General features: G+C 42.9%; 1 protein-coding gene across 1 annotated transcript in view; it reads right to left on the reverse strand.

The window, feature by feature from the left end:
* Positions 1-12980, reverse strand: part of LOC103252509 (tetratricopeptide repeat protein 28-like) — a gene marked incomplete at its 3' end in the record, with an annotated part of 19804 nt that extends 6824 nt beyond the window's left edge. Inside the window, exons 1-5 of the mRNA XM_021709131.1 lie at positions 12842-12980; positions 9821-9875; positions 7108-8454; positions 5335-5858; positions 1232-1341 (exon numbers count right to left, since the gene is read on the reverse strand). Coding sequence (XP_021564806.1) covers positions 1232-1341; positions 5335-5858; positions 7108-8454; positions 9821-9875; positions 12842-12980 — 2175 coding nt within the window. The remainder of the gene's footprint in view (positions 1-1231; positions 1342-5334; positions 5859-7107; positions 8455-9820; positions 9876-12841) is intronic.
* Between the last annotated feature and the right edge of the window lie 12366 nt (positions 12981-25346).

A 25346-nucleotide genomic window follows, 5' to 3' on the forward strand; every position in this document is an offset into this window, starting at 1 on the left:
TCATCCTTCCATCCTTCCTTCCTTCCTTCCTTCCTTCCTTCCTTCCTTCCTTCCTTCCTTCCTTCCTTCCTTCCTTCCCAAGTGGCTTGAATTCAAGTGTGTGCTACCACACCTAGCTAATTTTTTTATTTATTGTAGAGATGAGGTCTCGCTGAGTTGCCCAGGTTGATCTTGAATCCCTGGGCTCAGGCAATTCTCTTGCTGTTGTCTTCCAAACTACTAGGATTACAGGTATGAGGCACTACACCTGGCACCTTTAATAGTTTAAAAAGTATAGTTGGCCTGCATGGTGGCTCATGCCTATAATCTCAGCACTTTGGGAGGCCAAGGCAAAAGACCGACTGAGTCCAGGAATTTGAGACCAGCCTGGGCAACATGGCGAGACCTCATCTCTACAGTAAATCAAAAAATTAGTCAGGCATGATGGTGCATGCCTGTAGTCCCAGCTACTTGGAAGGTTGAGGTGGAAGGACTGCCTGAGCCTAGCAGGTTGAGGCTGCAGTAGCTGTGAGTATGCCACTGCACTCCAGCCTGGGTGACAGAGTGAGACTCCGACTCAAATGCAAAAACAAAACAAAAATATAGTAAAATACCCTAACTTTCCAGGATGCTATAGCACAAATTCAGCCACATAATGTCTTCAATTCTCTCGAGGACCTCTGGATAGGAGCCATGATTTACTTGTTCCCCCGTGCCTAGAACAATGTCCTGCGTGTAATCACTCACATGCTCACTATCTGGGTGTGTGATCTCCAACCTAAAATAAGAAGCCTGTAACTCTAGGGATTTTCTACTCTCCAGAGCCAGAATGACAATGGACCTTCTCTTCAACTATTTATACATATGCAGAAATAGGGACTTATTGTATGATAAAGAAAAGTTTACCTATTGCTCTATCTAGAAACCTACAAAGACTTCAAATTCAGTAACACTGAATTCTCGTTTTACTTCTGTTATAAAATGAATGTAATTTTAATGTTAAAGTCTAATGAGGAGCAACAGTACATAATATAAGAATTCCAAAGAGATTTCTTTGCAAAATCTATCACATGTGTGAGTCATTACTGATGGTTCGACACCTCTGGGTTGGTACAGGATGGAAATTCCATACCTTAACCCAAGGGTAGAGGTCAGCACCTCTGGCAAATGTCATGTCTACTAGGATAGTAATTCCAAAGTCTTCTACACATCTGGAAACAAAATCCACTTGGTCAGAGGTTCTCCTGCTCACCTGGTGTTGGGCCTCCTCCAGGTTTCCACTAGCCCAGAGGGAGAGGCCAAGGCCATGGCGAATTTTTGCCTCATCTTCTCTTCGGCCCAGTTGCTCAGCTAACCTTAAACCTGAAATCAGACAGAAAATTTTGAAGAAATGTGGGAAACAGGTAATTCCACTCTCCCAAGAAGTCTTGGAGGGTAACTGTGCTTCAGGTATATATAAAGAATGTTAACAACAGCTACTTGGGAAGCTGATCCCAGAGGATCACTTCAGCTCAGAAGCTCTAATCTAGGCTGGGCAACATAGTGAGACACCCCCCATCTCTTAAAAAAAAAAATGTTATCACAGCTAGATAAAATGCAGAACAAGAATTGAATCAGCCTAGGCAGAATAAGTATTCTCCCCATCCTCCTCAAATTCTGTGTTGGTGGCAACGTTTCCAGGACACTCCAAGATACCCAGCAAGCACTCAGGCGATGGCTATCAGCAGGAGACAGGTTTGCAGGGCAGGCAGAAACAATGAAACAAATGAAACCTAACCTGGCCATCTTCCCTGATGTGAAATCCTTAGGTTTGCAAATGAAAACTCCGGGCTGATACATTTATCTAACACGATTTTTAGTCAGGGAAAGCTCTTCCTGACAGTTAAGGACAGAAGCCAAAATAATACTTTTTCCTATCTCACGTGCAACAGTATCCAATCAGTGTTGATGGGAGACAGGGACGATGCTTTTCTGAAAGCTGACCCTGCCTCTGTTACTGACACGTTTCATGTCTAATTTGTTTTTCCTTGAAGTCTGAGATTTTGTTGTGCCTCAGTGGGGTTGCAAAACAACTGCTATTATGAGTCAAAAGCCTTAAATTAGACTGTCCTCATTTTAACGGCCTTCAGATAGGCACCTGCAGTTTGGGTCACTTACTCACAGCAAGTTTTTGGGTGTCAGGACACTTGCAACCTCCAGGGCTAGTGGGCCTGAGAGCCAAATCTGAAGACAAACATTAATTGCAATGGTCACTAAGCAGTTCTCCGCATCACTTTGCCCTTGTTATCCTGTTCTCTGTTCACTGAAGCTAATGTGTGCAGAAGACAGCAATAAGGCTCCCACACTACAACTGCACAGACAAAGGAAGGGCTTCCTTTCTCAAATCCGGTTCAGGGTGAATGGCAGCCTGCCTCTTGATCATGCTGGGTCTAAGCAATTTCAGACTTCAGAAGAGGAACTGGGTCCATTGAGAGGCTATGAAACGTGAGACTCAAGTTCAAACTCATAAAAAACGCATTTCAAAATGCATATAACTCAGAAAACTCAGAAACAGCACTGTAAGTTTAAATCATGTCACCGGGTGACAAAAATATTTGCAAATAACTCACATTTTTAAATGCCTCCCAGGAGAAATACACATAAAAGAAGATGGTTCCTGGGGGAAAAAAATCAGGAGGATACTGGTTGTTTTAACCTTCAACAAGCTAATAGCATTAATTATTCAATATAGACCTCTGCTAGATCGGGATCTATGAGTCAAAAGAAAATTCACAGAGGCAATCGCCCCTCAGCAGAAGACACGTTCTGTGATAAGAGACTGAGCTTGCTTCCTGAGCTTTGTATCCCCAGCATGTAAGACTCTCGCTGGGGCTCAACAATGAAGAGTTAAAAGCCGATTAGACAGACGTGGCATCTGACCTGCCCTGTCTTTCCACTTCCACCTCTTAGGAACCTGACCTACCCATCCAGCTCTCCTGGAGCCTAGTTTGCCAGGAACCGGCTGCATACTCCCAGGTAAATTACTAAATTGTTTCAGGCTTCCTTTCTTCATTTGTTCAAAGAGAAAAAGCTGGCTAAGACCAGTGGTTTAACCAGAGTAGGCCATCCTGGAGAACTTGTTCAGAAACTCAGATCAGGGTCCACCCATGAGATTCTACTACACTGGGACAGGGCAGCGCTAATCCTCAGCCCCCATAGTCCCCACCCCTCGGAAAATGGAGAGCGAGTAAGCACTAGGGTGGTTTCCAGATGAAGTAGTCCCTCATTACAAGAGGCTGCAGACCCAACTCAGCACTCAGAAAGCACCTTCCAGGTGTCCTGCACTCGCAGGGGAGCAGCACTCATGAGAAGAGGCATCTGGTTTGGCCCATGAGGGAAGGCATTGACCGCAAGCTCTCTAGTGGATGCATACACAAAAGACACTGTGGGAATGATGCAAACAAGAGTTTTTAGATGTCTGCAAGACTTAAAAATTATAAGAAACAATAAAAATGAACTTCAGTTTCCCACAAATACAGAATTATGTTACAACGTCTCAGGCAAACCAGTTGTTTCATGAATTTGGTCATTCAGGAAGTACAAAAGAATACAGCTGAAAAGTTGTCATATGCCTACATTTAATAGTTTTCACAAATTCAGCTGAAATTTGCTCCTAGGCTGTTGGAATTATACCACCACTAAGTTGCAGGAAATCAAAAGCCAGTATTCCCATTTAGTGCTTTGAGGCAGTGCCCACCTGGACAGTGTGGGAACCAAGGTCTGGGAGGTGGCTTCCAGCCTCTACTAACCTCCCAGCCTGTGGGCCAGCACAGGCCCTGATCTGTGCAAAGAAAAGTGAACCATCAGCCCTTGGCCCATTCTCCACTTAGCTTCCTGCTTCCTTCTCTCCTGACTTCCCAGTTGGGTTCAAGATTAGTAAGGGATACCATCACCCAATCCTGCTCTGCTCTTGAAAGGCTAAAAACAACTCCAGACAGGGTCTTGTGTGGTTACTGGGTCAAAAAACCCAGGTTGAACCCTACTCCTCAATTAACCACACAGTCAGGACCAAATCGTTCTACTTTTCCAAACCTCAGGTGACTTAGCTGCAAAAGTGGGAATAAAAAGATATACCTCTCAAGGTTATTGTGAGAATCAAATCAGATTAAACAAGCTATGTATGCAAAGTTCCTTGGAAACTACAAATAAGAGTTTTTGCTTAAGATCAACAACCATTTTTTAACAGTGAACTGAGAGCATCATACTTGCCTTTTTCTCCTTCTAGGGTGGGAAGATCCAGTGTAGCTGTGTGAGGGGAAGACTTTAGAGAGTAGAAAGCCCCATCCCAGTAAAGAGGTGGAGGGCAAACACCTTGCTGTGGGACCTCAGCTTTGAGAGGAAGGAAGCATCCAAGAACGAACCGTGCTTAAGCACACTGCATGGACCCTGATAAATAGGTTCTAGGATCTAGGCTGCCTGGAACAAGACCCTACTGTGGCACCAGCTCAACCACTGTAGGTAATAAACACTGAGAAGGAAGCCTAGTTTATTTCTTGAGTGACCCTCAGACATGTTTCTGGATTAGACCTCAGTTGCCATGTCAGAACTGACTTACATATAAGTTTTTGTTTGTTTGTCAGGGTCTTGTTCTGCCACTGAGACTGGAATGCAGTAGTGCAATCATGTTCACTGCAGCCTTAAATTCTTGGGTTCAAGAGATCCTCCCACCTCAGCTTCCTGAGTAGCTAGCATAGCTAACCATTTTTTACTTTTTGTAGAGACAGGAGTCTTGCTACGTTGTCTAGGCTAATCTCAGACTCCTGGCCTCAAGAATCCTCCCACTTTGGTCTCCTAACATGCTGGGATTTCAGGCACGAATCACTGTACCCAGCCTTAACTTCTGTATAGTTTTGACAGTTTAGATATTTTCTAGAAGGACAACAGAGGTTGGAACAGGTGAGCATTTTTTTCTGATTCAGACACATAATTTTACAGGATTAAATACTACATGATTTATCTGTGTGGGAATGTGTTGTTCACCCCACACAGGGTTCTGAAAAGCAAGAAGGGTATCAGCTCCTTGGGCAGCTGGTGAGTAATAGATGCTGTCGCTGAGACAGTAAGACAATCTGGGTCCAGAGAGAGCAGGTTAAAATGTTCTAGAGAATGAAACACCTTTTTCTTTTTCTTTTTCTTATCACGGGACACCCAGTAGGGGACATTGTGGTTCTGGAGGTGAACTGACAATGTGGCCTCTGAGACTTACTCCACACAGGTGGTCGCTTGAACTGTGCATACTTCCCTCTGAGTCTCAAGTTCTGACTCTGAATTTCATCTCAAGCAGGCCAAGAGACTACAGCGGGCCTTTTCACTTACCTTCCTGTAAGTACATGACTGCCTGGGAATAGTTCTGCAAGGCATGATGGGTCCTTCCAAGGCTACTATATGACACCGTCTTGGCCACCAAGTCATTCATCTGTGCAGCAATGCTCAAGTGCTGTTCTTGATAGACCACAGCCCTCTCGAAGGTGCCCAGGGATTCATATGTCAGGCCCAGGTTCCCGTAGGCTCGGCCCTGGCATGTGGGGTTGTTGGTTTCCTCTGCTATCTGTAGATCAAGCTGGTGGTACTGCAGGGCTGTGTCATACTCCCCCATCTGCTGGTAAACGCCCCCCAGGCCACAGGCCGCATCACTCTCCAGAGCTCGGTCTTTCATCTCTCTAGCAATGTTCAGCTGACGTTCAAGGCAGGAAATGGCTTGCTCATAATTCCCTAATTGACTGTGCAGACTTCCCAGCTCTCCATAGGCCTGGGCTTTGTTGAAGGCCTCCCCGAGTTCATGGGCAACCACGAGCCTCTTTTCAAAGCACACGAGGGCTTGCTGCAAGCTCCCCATTGCCCTGTGGGGATGTAGACAGAAAAGCAATGATATTATTTCATGCAGGTGCAGACATGCTAAAGCCCCTGAGAAAATGAAAAGCATTTGTCACTGTCACTTACTACAGAAGCTCTTAACTCCTCTTCTAGCTAAAATCTATCATGTGCCCTTAGAGTGAGATGCAGAGGAATTTCATAATCTGGAAAGCAATTCAAAAGTCATCCCTTAGTGACCTTCCCAAGAGCTTGTGATTCAGTGGGATATACACCCCAGAGAAAACATAAAATATATTAATAGGCACAATGATAGCAAGTGAACTGTTGGTTCTTCGGGCCTCCCAATTTCCACTACTGCTTAGACTATGTTTTTGAAATCACTTTACAGTAGCTATAAATCTTTCACCCCAGCACTCTGTAGGTGAAGATTTAGTTTGACCCTTGTCCTTCCTCCACTCCAGGAGCCCTAATACCCTGCCTCTCTGGTGGAGCTGTATATTCTGCAGACACAGACAACTTCTTGGGTTCCCCACATTCAGGAGAAAGCATCACCTTGACCAAAGCATGTCTTTTTTGTGCTGCTAAGAGTGGGAGAGGCATGAATTCTGGCAGCTGACCAAGCCAGTTGTATGGGGCATATGAATTCCTTTCTCTGAGCCTTGGTTTCAGGTGCTAATAAATCCCACATCTCACAGTAGATGATAATAAATGTATAATGAAACAAACTTGCTATAACTATTAAGTAAGATATCTGTGCAAGGTACCTAGCATGATGCATGGTACATGGTACATGTTTATTCACTCACTCTATTATCAGGTGGCTTTTCGTAAAAGCAACACAATGAGGACTACGTAACTGATGAGTATAGATGCTGCATAAATAAAGACATTCTACAATGTGGGAAGCATTCAGAAAAGATTAGTAAAAGTGATTAATTCACCCTTCCCATCCCTATTATATCTTTTATCCTGCTCATTATAATGTAGTAAAAAAAGGCACTTCATTTGGAGTCAGAGGGCTCTGGATTTAACTCTCAGCTGTCCCTCTGAAGTGCTGTGATCCTGGGCATCAACTCAACCTCTCTGGGCTTTAGTTTCTTCTTCATAACAAAGGTTAATAATCTCACCTGCTTAATTCAAAGAATTACTGGAGGAATCAAATGAGACATGTATGAAAATAGCTACTAAATTGCCATGCAGACATGAAGTTGCCATCACTGCCACAACTGCATTTTTTGAGAACTATCAACCACATTTGTCTTCTGTCATTTTTACCTGTGTCCATTTCCAAGGCCCCGGTAAGCCTTGGCTTGGTCTTGCATGCGATTCAGACTCTGGGCAACAGATAAATACTGTTCATAGTATTTGATAGCTTCCTCATAGTCACCCAGGGCTTCGTAGCAATCCCCCAGGTTGCCATAAGCTCGGCCCCTGTCGAGCACAGACTCGTTTCCACTTAGCTGCTGAAGCATGGCCAACTGCTGCTCAAAGTAGCCGATGGCTTCCTCCATCACATTCATGTTCATCTTGGTGATACCCATGTTGCCATAGACCTGGGCTTCTAGACTCGGATCCTTCAGCTTCTGCCCCAGATCCAGCTGCTCTTCATAACACTTGAATGCCATTGTGTACTTTCCAAGGGCCATGTAGACAGCAGCCAGGTGCCCATGAGCTCTGCATTCCCCTGGCAAATCAGTCAGCTCCTGATATACCTCCAGTTCCTGTGTATGATAACCCAAGGCTTTGTCATACTTCTGGATCATTCGGTATGCAGTGCCCAGGGCTGCATATGCACTGGCCTCCAGTCTTCTATCCTTTACCTGGTGAGCTAAGCTCAGCTGCTGCTCATAGAATTTTATTGCACCATTTATATCTTTTTTACAGATGAATATATCACCCAGGTTCCCTAGGGCTCGAAATTTAGCCTGGGAATTATTCAGGGACTGGGCTAGGGACAGCAGGTACTTTTGACACTCTTCAGCTTTACTGAAATTCAGCAGAGCTTTAAATGCTAGGCCCAAGTTGCAGTAGGCTTTTGCTTGGCTCAATTTGTCATGAAGGTCTTTGGCCAGCGCCAGATCCTGCTCGTAGTACTTCACTGCCTCTTGGTAATTTCCAAGGCAGTAATGGGCATAGCCAAGATTGTGGCAGACCTTCCCTTCTCCTTCCATGTCTTGAAGGTCAGGAGCGAGGCGGAGGTACTGTTCATAGTAGGGGGCAGCCTGGACATACTCCCCCCGAGAGCAGTGGAAGTTGCCCAGGTTGCTGAGGGCCCGGGCCTCGCTTTGGATGTCTCGCAGCTCCCGCGCAATGTTCAAGTGGTTCTGATAGTGTTGCAGGGCCCGGTCATGGGCACCCAGGGCCTGGTAGGCCACGGCAAGGTTCCCATGTGTAGAGGCCTGGGAGGCACGGTCATTCACTTCCATGGAGATCTGCAGCTCCTGCCGATGGTACTTGACCGCCTGGTCGTACATGCCCAGGGCATTGTAGGCATTGCCCATATTCCCATAGGCACGGCCCTGGGCAGCATAATCGCTCAGCTCCTGGGCAACGCACAGGTGGGTCTTATGAAGTTTCAGTGCAGTGTCATAATCGCCTTTCATCTGGTGTATGATTCCTAAGGAAGAGAATAAAAGAACAGATTAAGTCTCGAATAACTGACTAGCAATTTAGGAAAAAATGTAATTTGCAACTCAATTTATAGTAAAATGTAATCGAGATGAATTAAAGAATTTAAAATAACAGAAGGCAAAATTAAATATTTATCAGCTCTCCAGAGGGGGATAGCTTTCTAAGCTTTGAAGCAACAGAAGAAAAAAAAAGAAACATCGACAGATTTGATTACAAAAATAAGTATTTTTGTACTACAAATACATTGTTAAAATCAAAAGGCTAGCACAACACTGGAAAATATATGAAACATATATGAAAATGTTCATTAGCTATTGTGTGTAAAGATTTCACTCAGTTTGATTGTTTTAAAAATCAAGATTCCCAATTTATTAAAATAGGTAAAGAATTGTAATTGTTACCAGACGACTCATCCAAAGAAATACAAAGAGTAACCACAGGAGAAAATGCTAATTTCCTTAATCAATGAAATGCAAAATAAAGAAACCCTGAAGTACAATTTTACTTCCACTAAATTAGCAAACAAAAAATTTAGACACAACTCCTATACTGATGGGGCTGCCCTGAAAGTAGTAAACACACTGACTACTGAAGACACAGATGGGAATGAACCATGTGCAAACAGCATGGCACGAACCACAAACATGCTCCTTCTCTGACCCAGCAATCCGACTCAAGGGAAAGTATCCTAAAAAAACCATCTGACAAGCACAAAAACTTTCATAGCAATATGCATGAGAATCTTCACAGCAGCATTATAGACTCGTGGAAAATCAGAACCGTCTTAAATGTGAAACACTGGGGGACTATCTAAGTACATTTTGGTATGTAAACTCAATAGAGGATTATGCAGTCATTAAAAAGGTAATTAGGAAGTCTATGTAGAAAAATGGGAAAACATGTTCCTACAGTCATGTTAACCGGAAAAAGCAGGAAACAATGCTACATGCGACTACTAGGAAAATAAATATGTGCACACGGACAAGACCTTGAGAGGTTATGCAAGAATAAAAATATTTGCCTCCTTAAGTGATGGGATTTGAGTGATTTTTATTCTAAAATCTCTTGCAATTTTGCTATACTGCTTTTACGATCAATAATAAGAGTACGTCAAACAACTCTCACAAACTATGCCACAGCTGTTAAGCTAAGCTATCATTTTAACAAGCAGTTCAAAATAAGATATATCATAAATATCATAGCTATAAAATAGTTCCAAATGAGAGATAGCATAACAGTAACTTTGGAGGTGGCTTTAAGGGGAGCCTGGTTCATCTCAGTTGAGCCAGAGTGGGGGCCACCACTAGAAAGGCCAAAAAGAACCTAGCATACAAACAGGTTTCTCCTTGCCATTGGTTTTGAACTCGCTTTTCCATGCATCAACATGTCAGCTTTGCCGTGGTGATTAAAACCTTCAGAAGCACAAAAACGCCAAGATGAATTCTTATTAAAATGTCTGAACAGGCCGGGTGCTGTGGTTCAAGCCTGTAATACTAGCTCTTTGGGAGGCGGAGGTGAGAGGATTGCCTGAGCTCAGGGGTTTGAGACCAGCCTGAGCAACATAGCGAGACCTCAACTCTATAATAAATCAAAAAAATTAGCCGGGCATGGTGGTACAAGCCTGTGGTTCCAGCTACTCAGAGGGCTGTGGCAGAAAAATCACCTGAGCCCAGTAGGTTGAGGCTGCGGTGGCCCTGAGTGTGCCATTGCACTCCAGCCTGGGTGACAGAGTGAGACTTTGACTCCAAAAAAAAGACTGAACTGGGTCGGGTGTAGTGGCTCAGCACTTTGAAAGGCCGAGGTGAGAGGACTGCCTTAACCCAGGGGTTTGAGACCAGCCTGGGCAACTTGGTGATACCTCATCTCTACAATAAATCACAAAAAAAACTGGCCAGGCATGGTGGTGTGCATCTGTAGTTCCAGCTACTTGGAAGACTGAGGCGGAAGGATCACCTAAGCCCAGCAGGTTGAGGCATTGGGGGCTGTGAGGGGACAGTGAGAATACTTCAGCCTGGGTGACAGAAGTGGGACTCCAACTCAAAAAAAAAAAAAAGTCTGAACTGAAAACAGAGGCACTGAAAAAGAAAGTTGTCAAAACCTAGCCTCCACAATTTGCTTATATCCATGACACCCTTCATTCATTCATTCACTCACCCAGCACACATTAACTGAGTATTTATTGTATATTAGAACTTGTGGTGGGCAAGTTAGATATAGAGAAATGAAAACAGAAGTTTCTGCCCTCAGGGAGAAAACACAGTAAAAAGGGAGACAGTTGGGAAACAAATGTCAGTACACATGATCAACGCTGAAGCTGGGCAGGGGTGTGGGGCCACCCTACTGGTCCTGACTCTCTCCCTTGCCTGCTATGGAGATCTGTCCTGCCACAGGAGTCGAGTCTAGTCCTGGGACCCAGCCAGCTCTTTGACTTAACTGGACTTAGAGTATTGGGTAAAGCATTTAGCCTCTCTGAGCTTCATGTAGTTCATCTACAAAACAAGGAAAATAATAATGTGATACCAATCTTAGAGGAAGGTAGTAAGAATCAAATTATATCATGTATGTGCAAGAGCATTATGAAATTCAAATCCCAGTGACTAAAATTATTATATGCTTCCAGGAAAGGGAATTCTTGAGGTGGCAGAGGTTAAATAAGCTATGGTAATTCTTCTGTATTTTTTTTAAGAAAAATATTTCACAATTTAAAAATAAATAAGTCATGGTAAATGTATACAATGGAATAAAGATGATGACATTAAAATGGTGAAGCAGAAGTTTATATATTGACATAGAAAGGAATTTACAATATATTAAGGGGGATATATGGTCACAAAGGGTACATTTTATAAACTTAAATAGCATATGTATATACATACACATTTACATTTAAATGTACACATATAGCATAACATTTATTTAAATGTTAAGAATAGTAATCTTTGGCTGGTGGAATTGCAGGCTTTTCTCTTTTGCTTATCTGTTTTATAAATGTTTTTCTTATGATGAACACATAACCCTTGGTTTGAAAATAAGAGAAGTAACATCCCTGAGGATTGAGTCTGGTCACTCCTCTGGGTTAAAGATGTCACCAGTATCCTAGCAGGAGGAATCAGAGTTTTTCAGAACCTGTCTCAAGGGCAGAAAATCTAAGCGTCTCAAGAAGAAATAATACCTTCGTATCATCTAGAACCCTTTTAATAATGAAAAAGTATTAGTGACAGAAACATTTCAGTTCTCAAGACCTAAATTTAACATGTATTCCTTAACCGTTTTTATCTAAAGAGAAAACTTTTACATTTCAAATCTCCAGGTATCTTTAGAAGACACGAATCATTTACGCCCCCTCTCCTGACCTGCTAGGGAGGTCAAAATACCTGCCAAAGGCTGAGTCCATGGTTATGAACAGAGCCAGAGCAGGAGATGGCAGCAGAAATGCTCACAAGGTCTTTGGAGCACTGTCTCCCACAATGATGCCTTTGCTAATGATTTTCCCTCACAGCTTTTGGATTTTATTGCAATTACTTTTTAAGCCAATATAATCATTCTTGGTTGCTAAGATGATGACAGGAAAAAGCAAGCAGTGAGAGACCTTCTGAGAAGACAAGAGAGGAAGCTTGCCTTTCACGCGAGGCCCATCACCACCAAACACAGGTCTTCTTGCTGGCACCTTACCCTTCTACAAAATGGAATTATACCCATCCTACAAGGAACTGGCTAGGTGTGAGGAAGGCACACTATAATAGAAAAGGTACAGGACTCTAAGTCAGAAATCTCATTTTATAAGGCTGGCTCCCGTCTCATTTGGCTATCTTTGAGACAGTCAATATCTCTGAGCCTTAGTTTTCTCTCTCTCTCTCTCTCTTTTTTTAATAGAAAATGTTTGGGCATTCTTTGTTTTCTTACTAATAAGATTGGGTTATACTCACCTCAAAGAAATGGCATGAGAAACATAATAATTGGTATCAACATGCTTTGTAATATATAATGTGGTATCTAAACATGGAATGACCAGTATTTAGAGAGTGAGAGAAAGGAAAGGAATTTGATTTCTGACTCAAGGCCATGAGGGTCTGGGCGAGTTAATAGGCAGCAGTTGGGATGATAATGGTTACCCAGGGTTCAATGATTGTGAAAGAAACTGCCTGCTGGTTATGGCAAAATGATCTGATCTCCAGCCAGTTTCTCCACACACTCTCCTGTTCTCTTCTGTATTCCTCATCCTACATTTCCAAGGGCCTATAAAGAATCATAGGGAGATTCTCAAAACAAAGACTTCCATGCACAGACAAGAGTGAGGAGATGGATGTGGCTGAGCTGGAATTTTTCTACTGTCCCAGTCGCTGCGAGCCTGGGGAATTCTGAATGGAACATTACACACTCTTGGCAGCCTTTCTCTTTGTTGAGGCAACATAAAAGCGCCCGAGAGCTGCCAGCAGAGTGACTGCACATGCTGAGGAGATAATCTGCAGATCCTCCTTCCCTTTCGAGACCACAGCTTGATTTTCCAGGGCCGTCATTTAGATGAAGACTTACAGAGGGCCTGTCAGCAGGGGCGTGCTAGGTGACAACATGCTGCAGGGAGGGGAATTAAATGAAGATTAGTGGGGCAGAAGATCCTCACAAAGCTGAATTCTCATGAGGGGAGGGCATGTGCAGAAAGGACACACAGTTATAAATGCATACATTGCCACAAGCAGACCTCCACGTATGGGTCAGGAGTGGCTACTACCATGGGAATAATTATATCTACTTCAAAGGGCTGTGTGAGGGCCAATGAGACCACGCTTAGCTGAAGCCAGTATAGGTGCTGAGGAACATGGTAAGTGCGCAATACATTTGCTTTTATGATTAGTTACTCCAAGAAAAGATCAACAGAGGTGTGAACAGGATAAGCCAAGCAGAAAAACCACTACAACTAGAATGTTTAGCATTTTAGTAGTGACTTCTGGCTGTCTTTTCCCTTGTGAGTTCTCTGAAAATAGGGCCTCAGCATAGCGCCACAAACAATGGAAGCATTCTTCCCATTTATTGAACAGATTACTGTTATCATTATTAATAGCGTGCAACCGAGAGGAGGCTTTAAGAGCTGATCTGTTATTTTCCTTTGTTTCCAAAAAGATTGAGTTCTGTTCCATCCTAGTCAAATCACCAGCTATTCCCAGAGGAAACAGGATTTGGGAACTGGAAAAGGCCTCCCACAGGCTCACTTTGTGAATGACATGACATGACAGAGGCAGAGGCCAAGGGGGAGGAAATGAGTTAGTGGCAGAGCTGAGGCAAGGACCCTCAGGCCTGTGTGCCCTTATCATACCAGCCCAGCTGTTTTCAAGACACAGTGGAGACAAGAAGTAACTGTTAAGTCTTGCTAGGTGTGATGTCGGACAGTAGCTACGTTTTATAAAGTTCTCATCGGTTAGAAATACATACGGAAGCATTTACAGATGAAACAACATAGTGTCTATGATTTGCTTAAAACTACTTCAGCAGGGGGAAAAGTAAGCACACGTGTGTGTGTGTGTGTGTGTGTGTGTGTGTGTGTGTGTGTGTGTGTGTTTTCATGAAAACAGATGAACAAGATTAACAAAATGTTGATTACAGGGCTATGGGTATGTATGTGGGGATTCATTATACTCGCTCTACCTGTGCGTGCTTGTGAAAATGTCCATAATAGAAAGTTAGATAATTAAGAACACTCAGAGAAGTTTGTACGGCATAGTCTTCTGTAGCCCTTCTAGATCAGGAAACTCTTTCTTGTAGCTAAGTCCTGATGTAACTATTGAAGTCCATTTTTCCATCTTTGGGACCTTAGCAGAGAAAGAAGTTGGGTTGGCTGGTCACTAGCCTCTGTGGCTATACCAGCCTCCATATCCCTCTCCAGGCTGGGAGGAGGACATGTATAGACTGAAAACAACATAGTACTCTGTCCCATTGCTTTGACTTGTACCTTCCATTTCAAATGATCTTATAGGACAGGGTGATATTTTGTCTATCAAGGAGGCAGGGTGGGAGAGGATGGCAAAAACACCTGAGAAAACCTACTTCATGGAAAGAGTGCTGTGGGTGCCTAACAGCTCCTCTGACCCTCCTCCTCCCTGGGCGAAGTGGCCCCAGGTTTTATAGGGGACCTGTTATTCTGGCCCTGGACATCTTCAGGTTTCCTGAATCCTCTCCCTCTCAAGTTTTCATATATAAGTTATTCTACATTGGACTTAAGATATCTCAAAGCCGGCGGTGAGCAGGAAGGGACAGACCTGGCTAGTGAGCAGATGGCTGGAATCAAAGGCATAAGAGAAGAGTGCCCTGTGTTGGACGTGCAACCAACTAGATATCTTATCTGACACATTTGCAGGTGACTATTTATGTACCTGGAGACAAATCCCCACTATTTTTGCCAGCAGAGGACAAAATAGGTACAGATATTTTAAAATGTGGGGTAACTCCAAAATGACATATCATTTGACTTCAGCTACGAGCATCTTCTTGACAGGCAAACTATTCTTGAGAACCTCTCTGTGCCTGGCTCTCTGCTCCATGATCTCAGTCACGTCTTAAAACAATCCTTCAAGGTTGATACTGTGTTCTCAGGGACCTGAGAGGTTCAAGAGCTTACTCAGGCCCACACAGCCCTACTTGGCCACACTGGTACTAAAACCCATGAGTTCATGCTCTTTTGCCTGTTCCCCTCAGCTGGAATGACTTCTATGAAAGTTGGACACGATTCTGTGCCTATTTCTTTTACCCCCTCCACACAAAATGCTTTGTGTACATGAGTATACTGCTGTGGCAAACCAAGCTAGTGGCAGCTGTAAATGCACAGATTGATGGCCTGGCTAAATTGCAGAGAACTATACATTAGAGACCAGAAAATCCCAAGAGACTCAGGAATGTAGTAGGGGGAAGCAGATGTAATCTGTGTGGGCCTCACCTCTGGAGAACTCTTGGGCCGTCATGCATCTATTCTGCCATCCTTTAACTTAATTACATCTGTCTACTTTTCTACTAAACCCACCAGACTCTGCCTGCTCCGCCAAAGGATAAGTGAAGTTACAAGCCTGTTATCTTCTTTTGCTTCAACAGCAGTTTAGAATGTTTCAGTGACCTTGAGAGTTCAGTGGCATTTCTGTCCCAGATCCCAATTGCCCTTCCCTTTTGTTTCAACTCTGAGGAGCCTGCTGTAATAAGGTCGGGAAATATCTGAAGCACTACCCCGACCCCGCTCAAGCACGCTCCATTGGAAGTTGCCTATCTTTATAACCAAACTTGGAGGAAATAAAATGCAGTAATTTTGCAGAGACTATATTTTAGAGTCTAAATGTATTATTATTTATATACATTTATTTTTCCAAATGTAGAGAAATAGGTCCTAATTACTCAACCCTGCCCCTCAAGATTCCCCTTGAAGATGAATGGGAGCAGAGCCAGCTCCTCTGTGGTCTCCTCCTACCACCATGCCAGAGACTTGGGCTGAATGAGCAGTGATACAAGCCAGCCTGGGGCCCGCTGGAGACCATGAATATTCCGCTTCATGCATGGCCCCACTTCTTACTTCCCTTGGATAGTTAAAGACCAAGACTGCAGGTGAATAGCTCAGAAATTCCCCAGGCCTATGCAGCTGTAAATCCAGAGGCAGTGGGGAAGATTAATTGTGCCACAAAGTAGAGGAAGTAATAATTAAACCTATTAAAAAGGAGGTGGCTGGAGAGGGGTGCTCTGGTGATGGATGATGAGGTAGGAAGTGTTAGGCACAGTCATCCCTAACGGCTCCAGCCGGGCCACTGTGAGAGACTTGGTGGGAAGCCCAGAGCAGAGTGAAAAATATGCTGGGCCTGCCTGGCCAAGCCCCACCATTAGTCACTGCTTGGAAAAGGCAAAGTGTGCCTGGTTTTCATTCTGGATCACAATAAGAGGTGGGAGGCAGTCTCATAAGTTAGCAATGCAGAGAATGTTACAAGGAGTTCGTTTCAATATGAAACAAACATTTCTTTTGTTTCAAGACAAGGGTAAAATTGCTGAAATATGGAGATAGCTGCTTCTGCTTCTCCCTCAAGTTGAAGCCCTGAAAACTGGGCCAGTTCCATCTCTCTGGAGCACCTGCTGCAGGTCCCTGTAGCCTAAGAAGTGCAGACTAATTAAAGTGGCCTTTATGGGCTTTCCCAATCCAGCTCCAACCCAGCCATCCCTGCCTCGTGTTCCCTGTACTAGGCTAGGCACAAAGCAGGCCTATATACAGCTCCACTCAATCCCACCCTGCCTTTTCCACCTGTGTCTTTCTCATCTCATTTGCTTGGTTTGGATTACACTCCTCCCCTGTCCAAGGTAGACTTTACTAATGCCTACTATCTGGTTCTCTTTTATATCCAGGTATGTGTTTACCTACTCATGAGAAGTTAGGCATGGCCAAGTGACTTGCCTGTTCAATAAATGTGAATAGAAGTGAAGTGCTACTTCCAGCAGAAGCATTTAATAGCTGAAGTGCAATATTCCACACTCTCTCTTACCCTGCCTCGTCACCTGTGAAGCTATGTGTTCTAGACGGTATAGCTGTAGGAAGATAGAGCCATGGCAGGCCTGGGTCAGTGAGGTGCCCTGTGGTAGGCTTTGTATGAATATAGTACTTTGTTGTATTAGGTCACTAAGTTCTGTGGGCTGTTAATGTACCAGAACCTAGCACATTCTGAAGCATGTACCAACCAGTATCAATCCTCCAAGCCCTTGTCACAGCCTATAATTTCAAACTGTATCCTAACAAAGTCTGTGTGAGAGGAGAGATCTATTAACAGAAGTTTCCCAAGGAGATTTTACAGCATCCATGCCTCTGCATGCTCTAAATTCTAGCCCTAAAGACCACTAAAATCTGTAAACTTGAACCAAATTACCTTGGACTCATACAGAATAGGCTTCAGAGAATTGAGGGTTATCATTATGCCCTCAGGTTAGTTGATTTGTTTTTGATTAAAGTTTGCTATTAGAAAAAGCACACTGAGGCTGGGCACCATGGCTCACGCCTATAATCCTAGCACTTTGGGAAGCTGAGGTGAGAGGAATTCCTGAGCCTATGGGTTCATAACCAGCCTGAGCAACTTGGTGAGACCTCATCTCTACAATAAATCAAAATATTAGCCAGGCGTGGTGGTGTGTGCTTGTAGTTTCAGCTATTTGGAAGGCTGAGGTGGAAGGATCACCTGAGCCCAGCAGGTCGAGGCTGCAGTGCCCATGAGCATGCCACTGCATTCCAGCCTGGACGACACGTGAGACTCCAACTCAAAAAAAAAGAAAAAGCACACTGAAATCTATTATAATCTTTGCTATGAAAATTTTAGTGATACCATACATTTTGTCACCAGAACCCCCTATATAAAATCCTTCTTAAGAAATTTCTTTTAGGCTGGGTGTGGTAGTTCACACCTGTAATCCCAATAATTTGGGAGAATAAGGTGGGAGGATTGTTTGAGCCCAGGAGTTCAAGAACAGCCTAGGCAGCATAGCAAGACCCCATCTCTACAAAAAATAAGAAAGTTAGCTGGATGTGGAGGTGCTTGCCTATAGTCCCAGATACTCGGGAGACTGAGGTGAAAGGACTGCCTGAGCCCAGTATGTTGAGACTGCAGTGAGCTGTGATTTTGCCACTGCACTCCAGCCTGGGAAACAGTGAGACCCCTATTCAAAAAAAGAAAAAGAAAGAAAGAAATTTATTTTAGGATTCAGCTTCTCCTCCCCTGAGGATTGCTACACTCCTATCTTTTGGATAATGAGAATTATGTACAGGCATGCTCTGCATAAAGCTGTTTCAGTCAAGGACGGGCTGCATATACAATGGTGGTCCTGCAAAATTATCATACTGTATTTTTACTGTACCTTCTCTATGTGTGGGTATGTTTATTCACACAACTACTTACCATTGTGTTACAATTGCTGACAGTATTCAGTACAGTCACATGCTGTAAGAGTTTGTAGCCTAGAAGCAATAGGCTATGCCCTATAGCCTAGGTTTGTAGTAGCCGAGACCATCTAGGCTTGTGTTCGTACACTTCATGATGTTCACACAATGGCAAACTCCCCTAATGATGGATTTATCAGAAAGGTATGCCCATCATTAGAAGATGCATGACTACATTTCTCTCTTGGTTCATCTACCAGGAAGTTCTGGTTTTTAAATGAAACTCTACTATAAGAGCTGTATCAGCCCTAAGTGCTGCAAGTTTGGGCTCTTTTCTCTGATCTTGATTTTCTATTTCTATTTTATCATCCTCTGTTATTGTAAGTGAAATCAAATCCTTTAGAGAACGAAACAAGTTCTAAACAAGCAAGCCATCAAAAGCTTTCGTGTCTGTTCGTGCTCGGTTGACTTTGCTTTGTTCATCAGCCTGCTTGTTTGGCCTACCTTTTCTCAACTTTGCTGCCTAAGCTCTGCGATTTGCTTCGTGGGCCCTATTCTACAGCTTTAATAATCCAGAAGTTCCAGTTACTTGGAGATGTTACATTATGGTAGAAAGGCACTGTGACCAGAACCAGAGGATCCCTATCCTTATACTTTCCTAAGAGCACTGTCACAAGCTCTTAGAAAAGAAACTTACCACTTCTCCTGGCCTCAGGTTTTCATCTGCCTCAGAAGACTGTTAAGGTCAAATGAAACAGCAAATGCCAGTGTGATGCTCTAGTTCCTAGGGTACCAGTATTATTCCAAATAGCTTCAATTACCACAGTCCTCAATATTACAAATAAAAAATAAATAAAAAATGTGCCACTCACTCTAGCATTACTTTGCTAAGAGTACAATTCAATATAAGTCTTAGATGCCATCTTATTTCCTTAATAAATATCAAAGAGAACTCGATACTAGATCAACTCACATAAAGAGAGTGCAAAGTTACGGGTTCTGGAGCTATTACAGCCAAACTCTGCATGTTATGTGAGAAGGGAACCCAGTGTGTCCATGTAGGCGAGGAGTCCTTCCAACAGAGCATTTGGAAATGTGTGGGAACTTTTTGGTTGTCAAAATATCTGGGGGACAACTCTGGCAGGTTGTGGGTGGAACCAGGGATACTAAACAGCTTCAGCATGTGGGAAAATCCTTCACAATGGAGAACCATCATAATCCCTAAAAGCCTATTGGCTAGTATTGTGCCACGCTGAAAAACACTAGATTCTTTGAGGTAATTTTATACTTTGGCACTACTAATTAATAATCTGAAAAAAATCACTTCATTTCAGTACTGTCATCCTGTTGAAGTTGTTAAAATAAATCATCAAAGCTAATTAATTGGGAAGTCTTTTGGCTGGTATCCAATAATTGGAAACTGTAGTTTTAAAATCTGGCTTGCTAACTGATCCTCTTCAGCAGTTTCTTATCTGTGAAATGTAATTCATTAAGAAGATAAATTAAAAGACACCTATATATGGGCTTCCTCCCAATTTCATGATGATTCTTAAAAAGGGAGAGGGAAAACTTTCTTAATAATTAAAAAATGGGCTGGGCGTGGCTCACATCTACAATCCCAGCACTTTGGGAGATTGAGTTTGAGAAGATTGCCTGAGCCTGAGGGTTCGAAACCAGCCTGGGCAACTTGGCGAGACCTAATCTCTACAATAAATCAAAAAATTAGCCAGACATGGTGACACATGCCTGTAATTCCAGCTACTTGGAAGGCTGAGGCAGAAGGCTCGCCTGAGCCCAGCAGGTTGAGGCTGTGGTGGTCAGGAGCATGCCACTGCCTTCCAGACTGGGTGCCAGAGTGAGACTCTAACTAAAAAAAATAAATAAATGGTAGAAGTAATAATAATAATAATACTGACAATAATATACAAAATTCTCTTGTGGCGATCTCATTCATGATACCAAGAACCAAGTATTTGACTCCCAAATAGGCAACTGTGGCTCAGAGTACTCTCCTAAACATGAGTCTCATAAATCCAACTGCCCACTAGATGCACCTACCTGGATATACCTCAGATAATCTGAAACTCAGTGTTTTCAAAAATGTGGATTGTATTACTGAGCTGAATAAAATCTAGTATTTTAGAGCACTTGTCAGTTTTCAAAGCCCTCAGATCTTCACTATCTTATTTGACTCTAGGACAAAGGCATGGAGGCTGGGTCTGCTTTTGAAGACACTTGCAGAAGTCATGTGTTCACTAAGTTACAGAGCTAGACCCATGACCTCCTGATCCAGCACTTTCTTCCCTGGGTCATTTTGTCCCTTGTAGAGTCTGAGACAGCAACTGCTGCAGAATTCAGCTGGACAACTTAGAGTGAAGACAAAGCCCAGCCCTCAGAGCTGCGTCATTCCTTCAGAGGATGACAGGACGGCATGGTCTTCCCAGACCAACAGGGAGCCCTGAAAACGGACAGGAAATGGAAGGACGAGCAGAAGGGCTGGTCAAAAGAATGACCCTTCAAAGTGATTTTACCTTGCAAATTCAATCACAAAGACAGATGGATTTTCTAGCAAGGATAGAGAGCAAATTATGAAATCTGCTTTCCTAAGGCAATTGGGTCTGAAAAGCTTCCTTTTAAAAATTCACACTGGATTGAAAATTCAAAGTCTATGATGGTGTGAAGTGTTCTAGCTAGATTAAGCATAACACTATCAAAACAAGTGATTCATATATTCTGCTCATTTTTCTATTAGTATATGGGCTTTTGGTTACAGCAATTTCAAAAACATGGGAAAAATGGGATTAAAACTGTGAATCCATTTACTGCTTTCAGTTTTTCTTCCCTTTCTGTTTAATTGAGGGGAATTTACCTAGGAAACTGGAAGCTTCTGAGGCTGGCTCATTCATGCACATCACAGGGATGCTATTTAAACATGTTTTCCTAGAAAGCACTTGTGATCTACTTTTTTTTTTTTTAGTTGGAGTCTCACTCTGTCGCCCAGATTGGAGTGCAGTAGCATGCTCCCGGCCACTACAGCCTCAACCTGCTGGGCTCCAGCGATCCTTCTGCCTCAGCCTTCCAAGTAGCTGGAACTACAGGTGTGTGCTACCATGCCCAGCTAATTTTTTTTATTTATTGTAAAGATGAGGTCTCGCCAAATTGCCCAGGCGGGTCTTGAACCCGCAGGCTCAGGCAATCCACTACCTCAGTCTCCCAAAGCACGGGATTACAGGCTGAGCCACCGAGCCTGGCTGTAATCTACTTTAAATCTGTAACCCCATTTACCTTCTTTATTCAAACTATAGACTCACTGGATCAGAGAAACCTGCAGAAAGCACTTGAACCTGGAATTCCCAACACATTTGTTGGCTCATGATGCCCCTCAACCCTGCTGTAATACATCAGGAAGGGTGGGTTCCTTTGCAGTCTGTTTATCCTGCCACACCTGTTCATCTCCACTACTATCTCTTCTTCCATGTACATATAAACAGGGGAACAACCCAATCTTCCTCCCTCTGATCATATAAAGCAGCCAGTGGGGAGTACTAATGCAGAATACCACTAGTCTCAGGAACCATAGCAAAAAACTTTAATGTATCTGTGGCCTTCTTTTACTGCTTCTGTTTTGTTTTGTTTTGCTTGTTTTGAAGAGATGGAGTCTCACTATATTACCAGGCTGATTTGGAACTCCTGGCCTCAAGCAATCCTCCTACCTCGGTGCCCCAAAGTGCTGGGATTACAGGTGTTAGACACCATGCCCGACCCCTTTTAGCTTTTTTGTTGTTGTTGTTGTACATATTATTGTACAGCAGATTCAAAATTAAAATTTAAAATTTAATTATAAAAATAGTAAAGTATGCTTGTGGCAGACAGCAAAAATTGGCTCCCCCAACACTCATTTTCAACTTACTCCTCTCCTGCATGTCTGTGTCTATGGGGCTAGAAAGCTAAATATTCACTTTTCCAGCCTTCCTTATATCAAGGGTTGGTCAAGTGATACTACCATGGTGAATGAGACAAAAGCAGAAGTTTTCTGGGATTTTAGGGAAAGGTTTTGCTAAAGAATACAGAAGCAACCCCTGTATGCTGATTTGAACAAGTAACAAGGTCTGGAGCTTCAGCAGCCATACTGTGATCATGAGCCATAAGAGACTAGAATGGGAGGAAGGCTAAGAGAACTGCAGGGAAGTAGGCCCTGTTATTCTTTTTTTTTTTTGAGTTGGAGTCTCACTCTGTCGCCCAGACTGGAGTGCAGTGGCCACTCCCAGTCACTGCAGCCTTGACCTCTTGGGCTCCGGCAATCCTCCCGCCTCAGCCTTCCGAGTAGCCAGAATTACAGGCGCACGCTACCACGCCCGGCTAATTTTTTGATTTATTGTAGAGATGAGGTCTCGCCTGCCCAGGTGGGTCACAAACTCACGGGCTCAGGCAATCCACTCACCTCAGCCTCCCAAAGGGCCCTGTTATTCTTAAACCTCTGAACCAATGTCAGGTGCTTCACATGTACTGTCTTATGAGAAAGAAAAGCCTCTATTTATTTAAGCCATTGTAAATCAGATTTTCTCCTCCCTCCCTTCCTCCCTTCCTTCCTTTTAAGAGATGGGGTCTCACTATGTTGCCCAGACCGGTCTTAAGCTCCTGGCTTCAAGTGATTCTCCCATTTCAGCCTCTCAAAGTGCTAGAATTAGAAGTGTAAGCCACTGCACCCGGCTTAGATTTTCTGTTTCTTACAGCCAAAAGATTCCTGTTACTATATTTGATGTAGAAATATGAGAAAATATTATCAACAGGGTGCCTGAATGAAACGTAATTGTACACCTAACCCTTAACTGTACCCCACAAAACCATAATAAAAAATATTGATTTAAAAAAAAGAAAAGAAATATGAGAAAATATAGGAAAAAGCCCTGTCTATCTATCTTACCTAGTGACCATCTGAGGTAATCACTGTTAACATTTTCGGGAAGTTCTTGACAATCTGGTTCTTTATTTTTGTTATTGGCTTCATTTTGTTTTGTTTTGGTGTGAAGTGTTTTGTTTACATCATTGACATCATATTATATGTAATGATTTTAAAATATAATTACAACAAGACCAGGTTCTCAAAGAAAGATAATAATAGAAAGGATTCTGATGACAGCCACTAGGTTTTTACTTAGACCTAGGTCATTCAGTATAGACTTAAAGGGTGTAGATAATTATTTCTCAAGTTTCCAGGCAATAAAAATGGTCAAAATATTGTTCTCTACAGCTTTGCTTTGTAGAATAAAAAATTGTTTCAGTTTAGTAACTCTTCTGATAGTGTTCTCACCATATAAGAGTAACTAAGCCATTCTTAGGAAGTGCTGGGACAGAACCACATTATTTTATGGTTTTTGATTGTATTATACTGGACAAGAGATTCCATTTGAAATGGGTAGTAAAGGATGTGGGAAAAAAAAACACATTTTCTGGTGCTGGCAAAGGAGCCAAAGAGGCAGCTGATGGGTTAGCAAGGCCCAAACTTCTCTTGAGACACCTTACAACATATCGGCCAACTGAAACATGGGAGCAAGGTAAGGAAAAGACCTTCAACCCCTATCCCAGCCTCCCATACTTTCCATCTCTTTGTTCTTTTCTTCTACATTCTAATAGAGCTTCCACCTCACTGATCTCATTTCCTACTGTATCAGTTCTGCTCGGTTCTACCTTTATTGCAGGTTTTACATTTTTCAGGTTCCTCATAATTCTTCCTCCTACCATCTATCCTCTTTGTCACCTGATCTTTTCCCCTATATTAACCTGCTTTCCCTTATGAGTTTTGACTTTACATCTTTTGTATCCTACTAAGGATGCCAAACTTTTATAAATTTTTCTCTTAGTTCTTACAGCATGCAATTTTTAAAGATCAGGTCATCTTCTAAGAATCATTGTTACCTCTTCCTAATTCTGTAGCAATTTTACATTTATCTGGGTTCTTTCTTTTTCCTGTTTGACTCTCAAATAAAGCAAGCTGTACCCAGACTGAGTATTTATCCATAAATAAAGTTATGTGGCTTATGCTCCAACAGGGTTTGGTCCCATCCTCCAAGTGCTTGGGTGATGGCCAAATCCCTCTATCAGACCGATTGCTACATGACAGAACGATAATATACACAGTGCCTAGATTTCCCTCCAGGAAATTTATCTTGCACATTAGCATATGAAAGGCTCTGAGAAGTCCTACATTAATTTCATTCTCATAAGAGGGTATAAGCTAAATGCTATAATTATCCTCATATTCCAAACGAGTCAAAGAGATGCTGAGGAACTTGCCCAAGTCACACATGTAGAAAGTGACAAGTCCAGGATGTCTGAGTTTAGAGTTCAAGCTTTTAACGAGTATACTCAATAGCATTTAATGACATCTGGACAATAAACCTAGGCTTCTGTGAGCAAGATATAGGTAGAGAAGGTAGGATTTGGGGACACATTATCTATGCCTAGTGACTTCCAAATCATCTCTAACTCGCTCACCTGAGATCTAGTCTTGGGTCCCCAGTTGTCTCAGGCTGTCATTTCATGCACTTAGAGAGGGGGTAGACAGGAGAGATAATGTTTTAGGACAAAGCTCCATAGGTTCTCCAATACTGAAAAGATGGATTCTAAACTAGGCTCATCCTACCTAACCAACCTCATCTTCCATGTCTCCTCTGCACGAACCCTCTTCTCCAGCTAGCTCTCTTCTGTGTCCTTCATGGAATAAGCTGAATACATTGCAAATTCTAGAGAAAGAACAGTGGCTGATGACTGAGCGTTACATAGATCTTTCCTCCAAAGAGCTCACTAGGCTCTCATCTCTCCCTTTTATCATTACAGTATTACTTGGAGGGATGCAAAGCTATTAATCATTCATTTTCCAGATGGAGAAACTGAAGTACAAAGAAGGGGAGCAACCTACCCAATGTTAGACAGCTGGTTACTGTCAGCATGAACCTGTTTCCTATCTCATCTCCTTAGGATCAGGTTCTGTGAGCCCTCCAAAGTG

Source organism: Carlito syrichta, unplaced genomic scaffold (assembly GCF_000164805.1).
Source record: "Carlito syrichta isolate Samal-C Ts95f unplaced genomic scaffold, Tarsius_syrichta-2.0.1 Scaffold165398, whole genome shotgun sequence".
NCBI lineage: Eukaryota > Metazoa > Chordata > Mammalia > Primates > Tarsiidae > Carlito > Carlito syrichta.